General features: G+C 38.3%; 1 protein-coding gene across 1 annotated transcript; it reads right to left on the reverse strand.

The window, feature by feature from the left end:
* Window positions 1-4,454: 4,454 nt before the first annotated feature.
* Window positions 4,455-5,153, reverse strand: LOC112165882 (VQ motif-containing protein 10). Its single transcript, XM_024302578.2, has one exon. The coding sequence runs from the start codon at window positions 4,942-4,944 to the stop codon at window positions 4,567-4,569; it is 378 nt and encodes a 125-aa protein (XP_024158346.1). The 5' UTR covers window positions 4,945-5,153; the 3' UTR covers window positions 4,455-4,566.
* Window positions 5,154-15,728: the final 10,575 nt, after the last annotated feature.

Below are 15,728 nucleotides of genomic sequence, written 5' to 3' on the forward strand. Positions count from 1 at the left end.
TGCTACAGAGGATTTTCTTTCGAAGGTCAATGCTTTCCAGGCACTTGCTAGAAATTGGAATGCTTCCGCATTTGGTAATCTTTTCCAACGTATGTTTTGGTGATTTAGTTACTGACTATAAATATTTGGTCATTAATTGTTAATGAAGGTCCGACTTTGTTAAACATAAGATCTAAAGATTAAAAAATAATTAATAAAAAAGAAAATATATATAATAAAGTAGCTAGATATATACATTCAAGTATGAGTATAAGATCGTAACTTGGTCTGAATATTCAAATGCTGCATGATATAGTTCTTACACTTACTTTTACTTTTTACATTTGTATAGAAAAGGTTATATATATATATGGCCCATGAAATGGTTGTTTTTTGTCGAGATCTTTGTGATTTAGACGATGATTGGTTAAATATTGGCCGACCTTTGTATCATTCAACATAAAAATCCATATACAAGCTAGGTTGGATCTTGATAATAATAAAACTCATATAGAGGCTTAAGCTAATGCATTTTAATCATACACGTACTATCTAACATGCAACAAATGGATAATAATAATAATAACCATGCCTGCAAAAAAGTCGCAAGATTTCTATTTTCTGGGTTTAAACTTTGGTCTCATCCATTTAAAAACTCGATGGGTGGCGTTGGTTTATCTACAAATTGGTTATGGAGGGTGCAACTGTACGTGTCTATTTATGTCCTACTCTTAATTTGTCCTCTTTTTCCAATATGAACTTACATACCTACCTTAACCATAGTTGACGACCAAAAGATAACTAACTATAGTTGCAAATCTGCACTATTACAAGAATGACTTCATTATTCGTAATATAGTCACTATTTTTCTTCAAATGAAAAAGATGCAGATATAAATTCGAGTTGACCTCAGTCCATGCCATCTACTTCATTATTGAAAGCTGCTGAAGATTATTTTGTTTGCAGACTTCCGGCCTTTATTTCTGGATTCGGTCATGAATGGATTCGGTCGTTCGAACTTTGGAAGAACTCCTAGGAACAAGAGAAACAGTCTTTTCTGACCACGTCTTTCCAACGGATCCTACTTTGGTCGGAAATATCATTTTTTCCGACAACAAAAAATTCTCCGTCGGAAATACACTTTTTTTATGGCCATTATTTCCAACGATCACCAATCTCTCGAAAAAAAGTATACATTTTGGTTGGAAATAATTATTATTTGGCGGGAAAACTTCCCGCTAATTACTCGCTAATTACTTTTCCGACCACACTGAATATTGTCGGAAAATAATAGATCATCTTTTTTTTAGGGAAACTTCCATTTGCAAATGGAAGTTTCCCTAAAAGACAAAAAATGAAAGTTTTCATGAGGAAAATTATATATCTAGACGATATGTGTACTCATGAATCATAAAGGATTTGAAATAGAGATTATTTTCGGCTAGCACAGCTAAGTTTTATTAGGGTCATAGTATTCTCCTGCTTTCCGAATCATAGAAACCAAACAATTTGAATACATTTCCTTTACATCATTTACCGGCTCCCCCAAACCCTAGCTTTCCCCCAAACCCTAGCTAGCGGCTCCCCCAAACCCTAGCTTTCCCGTCGGCATGCATCCTTTGCTGTCTCTACGTCCTTGCTATGCCAATGGCTTCAATCGACGCTGTCACTGCTAGCTTTGCCGCCTCTCTGGCTCTCGCTAAGGGAGGTCACGCCCCGGATCTGGGGAAGATTGAAGGAGGTCCTGTTCGTCGATCTTCTCACTCTTTTCTTCTAGGGAAACCTCTCACCCGTAAACATATTGACTCTAATGCCTTCAAATCACATCTCTTCCGGACATGGATGGTAGAGAAGCATTTTAGGATTCAAGAGAAGACTGACAATCAGTTTCTCTTCTCCTTTGATGCGGTCCGAGATCGAAACAAGGTACTCATAGGTGGTGTGTGGTTTTTGACAGAGCCCCCATCTGTCTGGAGGAGTATGATGGTGTTCTTCCCATCGCTGAAGTCTCTATGAAGCATTTTCGGATGTGGGTTAGGGTTTCTGACATCCCTCCTCTCTACGAGGAACCCGACAATTTCATCCTCATTGGAAACTTGCTGAGTGGTTATCTGGACTACGATAAGAGAGAGTTTCGAAAATGTATTGTTAGCATTCTCTTCTCCCATGACATCTCTAAACCGGTTATTCTTGAGCGAAGGATTTTCTTGGCCCCTGGTATTGAGCCTATTTAACAGTTCCAATTTGAACATCTCAAAGGGAGATGTCCTCAGTGTGGATTGATTACACATTATGGGGCTAAATGTGAGGAGCCAAATACGGTTGTTTCTGCTCCTAGGGTTTTGAAGTTTGGTGGTGGCCCCTTTACCTTTGGTGGCGTCTTCTCTTTCTCTGCTCAAACTACTCGAGATCTACCTACGCCTTCTTCTTCACTGCTGAAAAAGAAGAAGCCAGTTATTCGTAGGCTAGAGCGATCATCTTCTGAAACTGCTTCTCAGGATACCGTGCACATCACGGCGGAGATGGAAGGTATGGCTCAAGAGGTTTCGGAGCCGAACAAGGTTAGTGGGTTGTCCTTGGTGGAACCTTCTGACCCGAGTTCTCAAGATCTAGCTATTACTTCTGCCATGCAAACTGGTCAGAAGCAAACCTTGATTTACAAGAAAAGAGGTGAGAAGAGGTAATTGTCCCTTCCCCTAAGAAATTCAAAACTATTTTAGGTGGTAAGCTTCTCACTCTCCATGCGGAAGCTCTTGGTTTGGTTGAAGTTGAGGATAATGTCACCCTGGTGACATTGAAGAAGAGGTCGGGAAGACCGCTGGGAAGCAAGAACAAGGGTCCCAGGTCTCAAAAGAAGGTTGGTTTGACTCCTTTGAGTCTTACCTATCCTTCTACTACTACTGCTCAGGAGGTTGGCCCTAAAGCTAAGGGCAAGGGGAAACTCTAGGTTTCCTGTTTATGTGCCTACCTTTGATTTAGAGTCTGATGCTATGTAAGTTAGCTTCTCTACTCGTACACCAATTGAGGTCTTTACGCGAGTAGGGTTGCTAAAGCAAGAGCTTAGATAGTCTTGGGTTTTTTTCTCATTTAGTTAGGCACTCTAATAAGTGTGCGTATTTTACAATAAGGGTCACTTGTCATTTGTTTGGTGGTTTATGCCATCTAGTACGGTTGGTATGAAACAACATGTGATATATGTTCCTTCTGGCCATGGATAAATTAATGAAGTTATCTATTTCTCAAAAAAAAAAAAAAATCATAAGGGATTTGCTGAATTTGGACCGGAGAGTTCTTGAAGTCTAAGAAAAACAAGAAACAAGGAAACAAAAAATAAATAAAAAATCTTATTCTAAGGGGAGAGAGATGAATATATATATACTAAATGTATCCTTCAATCAAATATTGCCTAACACATTTGTAGACATTATTATAGACTCCAAATTGGATCTTCTTCTTTATATTGATATCAAAATGTAATAATTTGACTTAGAAAAGTTAAGAAAATATTTGATACAGAAACAATGTGTTGTTCCTGGTAATTGGTGTAAAACATATATACTTAAATCTACAGAAAAAAAATTAGGTTTTTTTTTTTTTGAGAGAATTGTCAACTTGTTGCATTGATCAGCAAAATTATACATAATGTCAAAAGAGTCATTACCTAAGTAATTCAACATTTTTAAAGATCATGAAGCACTGTCAAAATCTATCCCGGATATTTTTTACGACAAAGAAAAAATGAGTATTTTTAGTGCAATCTATAGCCATTGAGATTTTGATACAATGCATTTGTTTTTTTTGTGCAATGCGTTGATACCTTGATTTGTAGCAAAAATTGATACCTTATTGAATGCAAAATATTATTCGTATTAGTAATAATTCAATTTACGAGTACTCTTAGAGCATTGCATGAATTGATACTTTTAGTGAAAGTACTGCTTTTATGGTTACTTTGTGTATCACATGCGTATTTTAAGGTTCAAGACCTCAAGTGTTGAAGCCGTAAGGCATAAACTATCCCACGTATCAAGAGATTCAAGACTAAGGGACTTGTTTCGAAGCACAAAGTGAAGCTTGGTGTTAGATTGGGGCTATGGGTTCGTGGCTGCTTTCTGAGGCCATGCTAGCTTAGGATATATCAGATCATCCAAATGTTTGAGCTCGATCAATCTCCCTAAGAAATAGGGGTAAGTCATCGGTTCGAATCAGATGAGCATTAATTGGGACCTCAGCCCCTGTCTATCAGTCGGGACTAAATTTTGTTCATGGCTTAGGGTTTTTGAGACTCTTGACCATGGTCAGTGTCGGATATTTATGAGCATATGGCGCTCCGAACCGTTGCCCCAAGCTTGGGTTTTGGGTTCCTTTACTTGAAGTCTTGAACTAGCTTGCAGACAATGATGGGAATGGATAACGATGGACCAGCCATACACATTTCCCTGGCAAACAGAGAGCCACGTCCAGAAGTCCGAAATCCAGAAATCAAAAAATAAAACTTAATTAATTATGTCCATACAGGAGCTACTAGCAGGTAAGCAACGTAGATATTAATATTGAACAAATAATAATTATACACAAAAAATTAATTAATCAGCCCAAAAGTACTCCTCCATCGGCGGCATCTCTCTGAACAATCTATCAAACTCTTTGAAGGAGATGTTCCTCATCATAACTGATGAATTACTGCGAGGCATTAATCCAGCAGGATTTGAGTTACTGTTCGTCATCGAAGACCTAATCCCATTGATCAGTCGTTGATCTCTGAAATTACTGAACTGGGACGTACACTTGTTATTCGTAACCGGCGGCGGCGGCGGCGGCTCCTGCACTTCATACGCCACCCTTGAGTCTTTTCCGGTCAGCTTCTGCACCACGTCTTTGAAACTCATGGCGTCCGTCTCCACGTACTTGGTGTTGATGATCACAACCTTCACAGTCCGGTCTCCTCTGCCCTGGCCCGACATGAAACAAGATATGCACGCACGTTGATATATTCGAAGAAGAATAAGCTAGATCGGAGCAGAAACCGGCAGTGGTTATTGGTGCGGTGTGCGAAAAGTGATAAGAGATGATTGGGTTTGTTGGGAGATTCAGTCTGAGCTGGGGCAGGTTTTATAAGCTTAGGTAGGGAGGCAAGTAGGTTGGAAAGGAAATTGTGGTGCATGGATGCTTCTTGTACGGCAAATAAATGATCGGGGTAGGGTTTTGATATGCATAAGTTGACCGTTGTTTGTGTGTTGAGAGGAAGCGGGGAAGGGAAGAGAGGAACGGAAGCAGTCTAGAAGGACTGGGTGCATGACGTAGTGTGTGACTGGGTAATTTGGGTCAAACCACGGAATTGGGAAAGTCATAAGAGTCATGCATTTGATGCGAAGGATGTGATGTCTGTGATTTTTCATTGTTGGGCCATGCATGGACCAGCATGGTAATAGTTACCAACTAGTGGCTAGAGGATAAAGATGGATTGAATTTTGCGGGAATAATAAGACAATCAAAAAGGTTAACGTAACTGAAATAGAATGTCAAAGTGATTGGTTTGTAAATGAAGTTTAGCATGATGGAGTTTGACAATCTTAATTGGATTGTTCATTTTGGTAAAAATTTATAGACACGTAAGTACATTTTAATTAAAATGAACGCTAATACGATAAAAATGTTTTATAAAAAAAAATCACTAACACAATAAAAGTGGGTAATAAACGAAAAACAAAGGGTAATTGTAAAACAAAAAGGTGAGGTACTCTCAAAACGTATGAAAAAGTAATTGAGTTTACCTTATATGCGATCAACATTGAATAATCAATAATGTAACTCAATTTTTGTTAAACATAAGACATTGTGTTAATCTGATGACTAAGAAGTAATCTTTGAACTTAAAAACCTTAAATGATGGCCTAGTTCTAGTGAGAGAATAGTGAGCATGAAGCCGTATGTAAATTTTGACTTCCTAAATTTCAATATTCAGAGTCTTAAAAATTATTTGAATTCTTTAATGGTTTGCCACAAGTTATATGCAATCGTGTATAACTTCCATTGGGTAGACAAGTGAGCGTGGTGATTTTTGTCATGTATGTGGAAATTATATGCACATACATGAAGGGGACCAGGGGTCAAAACACACGTTTGCTTTGATAGTTTGCGTGAGGGTTAAGGTTCAAAGGTTCAATGTTGTTCACAATGTCAATCGGAATTTTATCTGCTAGAAAACTCACATGAGGAAAAAATTACGTGCGTATATGATTATATCATTCTCCAACTGTCATGAAAAGTCTAGGCTTGTCTTACTATGTAAAATACCACATATATCAATGTGTCGTTGGACTGATATTTGAATATATATTTGATAAAAATATTGTATTTAGCTACAAGTATTCTAAAGGTTCTTTTGGGTTTCAACCTAGTACCTTCTTGTAAGCTTCGGGCATTGACATTGTATTAGCTAGCCTTTGCTTTCTATTTTCATCTATAACGGTCTGTTTGAGGCTTTATATAGTTTATATATTTAAACTGGGAATAATAAGCACACCTGAGAAATTGAGTCCATATCTGTTATATTTGTAAAAACAATTGACCAAGTAACATCAAATTCTATGTGTTCAGACTTGAACGTTTCCTGATTTTCCTATATTGCTATCAAGTATCAACGATCGAGTATGTAGTTTGATGGTTTCATAATTTCAAGTCTAATTTAATTATTAGATTAGTGAGTTCCCATGTAACACATGATGCAAGCCAATAGACCAAACAAGATGACCAATCACTAGGCAGGCATCAAATTATAGCGTCCGGATCTTGGGACATACAATTTTACACAATTTTTGACACTTCTTCTAAACCCTTAAGATTAAAAACATTGAGTGGCTCAGATTAATTTTGTGAATGATGTCAACAAATTAGAAGATGACTGAACAAATGACATGGCATCAAATTACTTAAAGATTAGATTAAACTTTTATTTTTATAAGAAGACATAAAATGAAAAAAAAAATTATCACAATTATATGATCATTCAAATGATAAGACATCGCAGAAAAATATGGACCACACAATTGTAAACACGAAAGTCCTGTAACAAATGAAAGAAGGATACGTGTACAAAATAATATAATTCTTATTATTAAATTTAAGGGTTACAATCTCTGTAGTTATTCTTTCAAAAGAATTTCCTTTGATTTAATCTCCGACGTTGATTTGATCTAAGGGTGGTGAACACTTGATCTTGAATCGAATGTTGTAATTTGAACTTCTTGTCGTGTTGGAGATTTGAAGATGACAGTTGATCAAGAACCGTAAAGGCTTGACCTCGATCTAATTTGGCCACAAGTGGTTTCACATGGTGAGCGTTCTTCGGCTTTTGTAGCAGATGAAATCGGCATGTATGTTTGGTGCTTGTTAAATCTCCATGAGCTTAATGAAGAACCTTGCGGAGGATTTTCTTTAACGACTTGACGACGACAGTTGATCAAGGGTCGCAGAGACTTGATCTTGATCAAATTTGGGCCACGAGTAGTGGTGTCACGTGGTGAGTGTTTTTCGGCTTTGAAGGTAGATGAATCGACATGTGTCTTTGGTGCATGTTGATTCTCCACGAGAGGGTTCACTTTGTTGAGGACTTGAAGACGACGGTTGATCAAGAGTTGCAAATGCTTGATCTTGATCAGATTTGGGCCACTATTGGTGTCACGTGGCGAGTACGACTTTGATGGTGGATGAATCGGCATGTGTGCTTGGTGCTTGTTGATTCTCAGCGAGTTTGACGACTTCTGAGCTGGTAGGTGATTTCCCATGTTTTTATGAAGTCGGTGAGGTGAAAGTACAGGTTATTTGGCAGCTTGATGGTTCTTCATGAGCTTCAGAGACCTCTAAGCTTTTGGAGAGATTCATTCTGTCTGTCTGTCGTGTCTTTTGTTGATTTGAGAAAGAGATTTTATAGTGTCAGCATCTCCCCCAATTTGTAATGCGTTGATAGCACAATATTAATTGCATTCCTTAATTGTGTAATTAAATCAATCAGTTTTGATTAATTGATTTAATTATATTTGTCTAAGGAATGTGCAATCAAATAAAATCACAATTAATAGTTGATGTCAATCAAAATATTTCTTAATTGTGTAACTAAATCAATCACCATGGGGTAGGAGTGAAATTCTTTGATCCCCTTTGATTACACGCATTTCTATGCATGTAATTGTATCTAAAACACTAGAAATAAGTGAATCCCCAAGTTAATTATAATGTAATTAATCTATTTTTATCCATTTTGTAGGAAATTTATGGAGTTGTCGATTTCGAAAGAAAATGGAGCGAAATTGGAGCAATTAGGAGATTTCGACAAAAGGATGAAAATTGTCGACACGGTCAACCTTAGTCAACGTCAACGAGCAAGCGAAACCCGATGACCCAAAAATAGTGTATGCAATTATGTCCTGATGGGAAGAAGATTATGAAGAAAGAAAGAAAAACAAAATAATTAAAAAAAATGATGCAGAAAGAAGTTGCAGTTAAGCTTTGTTTAATTAAAGGGCTAAATACAAATTACTACCATGTGGTTTAGGTCCAAAACTTCTAATTTCATCAAAAACACCCCTGCACTTTCAATTTTGATCTATTAGGTCTAATTTGTTAGTTTTCCGACAATTGAGATATTTAACTTGTTAATGTGGCTCATATAGGGCCTATATTTTTGGATGTGATGTCGAGGTGGTCTGCATAGTCAATTTAGGAGTGAGTCCTACTATTAAAAATAAATAGTTCTTCAACAAATAATCCAACTATAAGTTGAACCCATAACATAATATTAACAAATTTGACCTATTAGATCAAAATTGAAAGTGCAGAGGTGTTTTTGATGAAATTAGAAGTCCAGGGACTGAATTGATTTGAACCTAAATCACATGGTGCTAACTAGTATTTAGCCCTTAATTAAACTTTGATTTAATTAAACTAAAGTTTAATTATCAGCCATCCATCATCAGCCAATATTTCTTTCTTTCTTCAGCACACCAATCAAACATTGCCACAAAAACTAGCGCCGCTTCTCTCTCACTTCTCTAGGGTTTCAACGCTCTAGGGTTAGGGTTTCTTTGTGTGAGAGAGTTTTAGCGAGATTTCAAGCGTCTTCGTACCATGGAGGACATTGACGCTATCGCAGCCCGACTGGCGTCGTCTTTGGCACTGGCGGAGGGGAAAAGAGCAGTGGATCTGAGGCCATCCAAGGGCAAGGGTCTACGCCAACCGGAGGTGTATATGGTTGGCAAGTTACTCACGGCAAGGGAGTATAGGAAACGTTCTTTTTTGGGGATGTTTCGATCTGCATGGCATGTTGGTGGAGATCTGCGGGTGGAACCGGCAGCAGGGGACCGAGTTCTTTTCTCATTCTCGGATCCGGTGGACCGCACTCGTGTGTGGCGTGGCGGTCTGTGGGGTTTCAACCGAGCCCCTGTAGCACTAGCAGAATATGATGGGATCAAACCAGTCGAACAAGTGCTGCTGCAACATTCTTCCTATTGGGTTACGTTGTTGGATGTGTCGCCGGCGTTCCGATCTGAAAGAGTGATGCGCATGATTGGTAGCACCATTGGTGATCTGAAGGAGTGGGACCGACCGGCTTTCCGGCGAGGTGTACTGCGGGTCAGGGTGGAGATCGAGTTTTCACAGCCCATACTTACTCAACGTCTCTTTCGGTTGGAGGATCGAGTGGAGGTGCTGGTGAGGTTCCGTTTTGACAAAATATTTGGCAGATGCAACAGTTGTGGGTTTGTAATCCATGTGGGGTTACCGTGCTTTGGCCCGGTGCTGGAAGATGGGGTTGGACATGACAGGCCTCGTCCAGTGGAGCAGTGTAGTGGTGCTGCTGCAACAACATTGGCGGTTAGAGCATCAGAGGTTAGGGCAAACCCCAGTGGACCTACTTTGGTCTTCAAGGCACATCCTTCTGGGATAGCTGAAACCTTGTTGTCTATGTCTGCATGCTCTTTCCTTCCTCAGAGGCCTCGACGTCAAGTCACCATCCGAAAAATTGAAGAAAACAATGAGCATGCATCTCCAATTACGGGGAAGAGGAGGAAAAGAACAAGTGATGTTTCGGTGTCTCCGAAGAAGCCAAGGCTGCGTTTGGCAATTGGTAAGCACAATATTGATGCTGCCACTATGGGTTTAATTGCACATGCTATGAGTAAGCCAAACAAGAAGAAGCGTGGTCGATCTGCTGGTAGTCTTAACAAGATGCCATATGGTACTGCTGGTAAGGAAAAAAAAAACTCCGAGGCAAGTAGTGAGAAGAAGAAAGGCGCCAAGGCCTGAAAGAACTTAAATAGGGACTTGGCAACTGCTGGCGACTCCGACCCTAAGGGGAAGGAGTTGGGTCTAGTTTAAGTTTTTCTTTGAATTTTTTCAAGTCTAGCTTATGAGATGGTAGCTTCTAGGAGCTTTCTGAGATGTTTCTATGTGTCGCTTGTACCACAATTGCGTGCCTGGCAAGCGAGGCGTAGATGATTGATTTTTCCTTAGGAGGCGAGGTTATTATAGCATGTACTAGGCTTACTTTAAGCGAGCGGAATGGTTTGTAATGAGCTGCGATACTTGGGTGAAGGTTTGGTTGTTTCCCCGCCAATATCGTTTACCTTTAAGTGTTGTTAGTCTCTAGCCTATTCATGGTTGTTGATCTAATGCAATCAACTTCAATTTCAAAAAAAAAAAAAAAAAAAAAAAAAAACAAACAAACAAACAAACATTGCCACCTCACCTTACTATTCACCTGTCCCATTCCATCTCTCTTCCTTCACGACCTATCACCCATAATTGTCCTTCTCACCGCTAGCACTCCATATATATATATATATATATATATATATATATATATATATTCAAATATTCTCCCATCAAACCCTGTTCTCTCTCACCTCACCCCCAAAACGGCTGCACACTCCGCTAGAACCCATTTTCTCTCTTCCTTCTTCTCTACAGCCGAAACACACACCCACCTCCATTTTTATCATTTTCTCTCACCCATCACCTCACATTCTCTCCTCTTCCCTTGTTCATTTTTAATTTCAATCTTTTGGGATTGGACACTCAAGGCTTCAAGGAAATCATCATCAAGAGCACACATCTATTTTTGGGTAGTTGAGTGAAGAAATTACTTGGTTCATATTAGGTCTAACCCATAGCTAGAAGTGATCAAACTTACTCTCCTCTCTCTTCCTTATTATCTCTTTCATAATTTTTCTATACTTTTGGTGATGTATTTGATAATGCGTAGTGAGTAGTTCAAATTGGGAGTTAGGGTTGTGAAGCCATAACTCATCTTGTATAAATATTGATGATTTACTTTTAATAAATGCAATTTCCATTGTGTATGCTTTAAATCCGAATTTATTGGTCCTTAGAAACATGTTTCTAGGCTTTGTCACCCTTTGAAATTATGTTGTGGGCAATTGTGATGAATAGATTGATAAATTGACAACTCATTAATCTTGTGGCATCTAGGATTTAAGTGTGGTAACCATTAGCTAGCTTAATTGTAGCTAAACTTGCTTGGGTCTCTATTATCTTGCTCTCTAGGCCTCTAATTTTGGATATTACGGCCTTAACAGGCGTAATGTCCAAATTAGAGAGTTGATTGTGGCATTAACCGACATAGTCAATACACCGAAATGATAATTGGTTTAGTAGCCTTAACCGGTACTAGATATGGGACTTGACACATATAGGAAATGCATGCATGTGTGAAATTGACATCGATGTTTACAAGATAGTTAGTGTGAATCACCCGACACTCCCATGTTCCCATTAATTTGAAAATCCACATTTAATTTCTTGCTTGATAATTAGTTGTTTGATTTTATTTTAGTTTGCATTTAATTTACTTAATTCCCAATTTAAAACTCCCAAACAAAATTCTACCTTCCACTGTGCATAACTCATTTGGGCTACAAGTTAGTGGCTTTGATTAGGATTAGTGTGAGCTAAGCCGAGCATTGCCGAGGCTTGGTGCCTTGTGAATATTTTATTTTTATTTTTATTTTCATTTCATTTTGTGCTTTTAAGTTATTCTAGTGCCAATTAACTCGGTTAGGTCTAACACCTGATCCCCGAGATAAGATAATCAAGGTTCTAATACTTGCCTTACTTGACAACGATTCATACGCTTGCGAGAGTTTATGAGTCACCCTTTGAATTAAAAAAAATAAAAAAAATCAGTTTTAATTGACTGATTTAATTATATTTGTTTAAAGAAATATCGCTTTCCTTTCAAAAAAAAAAAAAAAATATCGCTTAGTTATGATTTTATTGAATGCTTGACATCAATCAAATTTGATTCGATTGATATTTGCATTTAACGTTTGATTTTAATTGAAATCAACTTATGTAATTTGATTTGCCCGTCAAGATAATAATCAAGAATAAATATCAATTAGCAATAAATTGATATCTCCAGTGCCTGGGCACGGTCCCAGCCCGGCATGGATTTGACAGGGACCGGGACCGAAATTCTCGGGTCGGGCTCAAAATATGTTTTTCATTTTCAAGGACCGACAAGGCCCGGACCGTTAATAAACGGGCCGGTCCTTCAGGCTTTTCGGGCTTTTCGGTAGCCAGAGAGAGAAAGCAAAGATGAGAAGCTTCGGCGGCAAATCGAAGAAGTGGCCAATGAAGGTGGTTCACAATACTTCACATATCAAACCCGTTGAAGGTTACAACGAGCCCCTCCGAATTTAGGACTTTGGTTCAGCAACTCACCTGCCAAGATGCCGACGACATGGTAGATCTGAACGACTTTAGCACACCAAGTCACCAACTGTCAACTGCTTTCGAAATCATCTACCAAAAACTATACAAAAAATTCAATCTTCCACTAATCCAACTCAGAAGCCATTGAATATATGAGAAATGGGGTCCATTAATCATATAATTAAGGCGGCCATGAGTTGCAGAAGAGGGAAAGGAAGAGGCTACAGAAAGAGAAGAAGAAGAAAGAAGAAGAAAAAGAGAGAGAAGAAGAAGATGACAAAGAGAAGTTATTTCAATTAGCCATATACTTATGGGGAAGAAGAAGTAGTATCAATTACCATAATTATATGGCGGCCATGAGTTGCAGAAGAGAGAAAAGAAGAAGAAAGAAAGAGTCGAGGCAGGAGGAGAGAAGAAAGAGAAATATAAAAAAAAAGGGAGAGAGTGATAAAGAGGTGTTTGACTTTTTTCTTTAGGTCTAGGGTAGTACTACCGGAAAAAATATATTAAAAAATAATAGGAAAACTAATGAATCGGGCTTTTCGGGCTTTCAAGCTTATAAATATCAGGGCCCGGGACCGGCCCGTTAAAACTAAAACGGTCCGGGCTTTATATTTTTGTGTATTTTTTTTCTCAAAGCCCGACCCGAACCTGACGGTCCGGATCGGTCCAGTCCGAGTTTTCGGGCTAAAATGCCCAGGCCTAATCTCCACTTCATCTACTCGACCAATCTTTTCATATCTCGACATGTGTCACTCTCCGAGTGTATTTAAATTTGATGACGCATGAGGTACATGTACCGTTTGTGGGACGGCTCACTTGCCAGCTAAGCTTGGTTGGTCACAATTTCATGGATTGACCAATTCATTTAATGAAATTTATTTTCAATAAATTTTTGGGTAGAAGTTATAAATACTCCCTGTAATTTGGAGTGATACTAACCTTGTGATTTTAAAATGTCTAATTTTACCCATGTGATTTGCTAATTTGATCAAAGTTGGTCCAAAAGTTAATTTTGACAAAAAAGTTTCCCATGTGCAAGTTAAGTGTAACTGTGTAAGGATAAGTTTGTCATCTTAATGAAAAAATAAAACGAAAAACAAAATAAATTAGAAATTTTATCAGTATTATTTAAGCCAATAAGGCTTATGGTTAAATTTATCGTAATCCCTGCAATTGTCCTCCGTGTATTAAACTGCTTATTTCAATACTATTGTTTCAACGACATACAAGTAAAATACGCGCTGAGCGAATAGATTAGACACGCTACATAATAGGCCAAAGCTTGGCGCACGTTTAGCATAGATAAGTCTCAGGGGGAGAAAATCAACGAGGGATGCCCACGAGAAAAAAAAAAAAAACAAACTGAAGCAGCAAATGCACGTTTGATGACCACGTCCAAGTTCCAACTACAAGTTGCAGTTTACCCGGAATAGGGTTGTCTTTAAGCAGGTAGATCCTTCCCTAATTAAAACTGCGTTTGGGCCTGCTATCTTGGGATCTAATTACTGCAAAGCTAACCCACACTTTAGACCTCATCACATTTTTAAGTCTCTTCACATTAAATGGCAACCTCCGGATTTGAACCAAGTCAAATTGAACTTTGATGGTTCTGTCCAGAATGGTACAGCCACCATTGGATTTTAGAAAATTCTGATGGGAATCCATTGTTTGGGGCAAATAAGAAGCTAGGTCATACTGGAGTACTTGTAGCTGAAGCCACTGCCCTCAGAGAAGGTCTGTATACGGCTCTTCTACACCAGCATCAACATATCTTAGTTGAAGGCGATTCAAAGTTATTAATTGAGTGCCTTCGTGGAAAATCTATAGTGCCATGGAAAATCAAACCCTAGTGGAGGATATTAAGCTGTTGGTTTAACAATTGCAGTCCATCATCTTTAGACATATATATCGCGAAGCCAATTTCGGCTAATCGTCTTGCTGCATTAGCTCATCAATCCTCCAATCCTGCCGTTTGGTTTTTTTGCTTGCCCCTCTCAGTGTCCCCGACATTCCATTTTGATTAGCTGGGAAGGGGCGTAGATCGTGGGTTTGTTTTGTAGTTGTTTGCTTTCTTTCTTTTTTTGTCATAAAAAAAACAAAACTGCAAGTACAAATGAACCGCAAATATCCACAATATTCCATGTGATTTGGAGTGATACTCAATATTAATCTTGTGATTTTAAAATGTCTAATTTTACCCTTGTGATTTGCTAAATTGATCAAAGTTGGTCGAAAAGCTAATTTTGACAAAAACGTTCGCATGTGCAAGTCATGTGTAAGGATAAATTTGTCATCTCAATAAAAAAATAAAACGAAAAAAAAATAAATTAGAAATTTTATCAGTAATATTTAAGCCAATAAGGCTTATGGTTAAATTTATCGTAATCCCTGCAATTGTCCTCCGTGTATTAAACTACTTAAACTTTCAATATTATTGTTTCAAGGGCATACAAGTAAAATACGCACTGAGCGAATAGATCAGACATGTTACAGAATAGGTCAAAGCCCACGTTTATTCTATTAGAATAGAATAAGTCTCAGGGGAAGAAAATCAACGAGGGATGCCCACAAACAAAAAAAACAAACTGAAACATCAAATGCACATTTGATGACCACGTCCAAGTTCCAACTGCAAGTACAAATGGACCGCAAATATCCACAATTAACTGCCTGCCACAGTACATTTGCTTAAGCAATTAAGTTCATACTCCTCCTCTCTGCAGCAGGGGCGGAGGGAGGTAAAGGCACACTGGGTCACGTGCCCCAATTATGATTTTTAGATTTATATATATATATATATATATCATATAGTAGGGGATGAGTGAATGAAAGATGGTTTTGTTCAGTACTTCAGTTGGTAGATCACAAGGCTCTCAACTTCATTTTTGTGATTTCGATTCCCGCATTGGGCAAAACCAAAGAAAGAAGGCAGAGCAGTTTTGTCTTGCACCCAAGTTTTGAACTTCGATTCCTGAACTCTTTTGACATGGATCATATAATTAATTTTAGTTAA

Source organism: Rosa chinensis, chromosome 5 (assembly GCF_002994745.2).
Source record: "Rosa chinensis cultivar Old Blush chromosome 5, RchiOBHm-V2, whole genome shotgun sequence".
Taxonomy (NCBI): Eukaryota; Viridiplantae; Streptophyta; class Magnoliopsida; order Rosales; family Rosaceae; genus Rosa; species Rosa chinensis.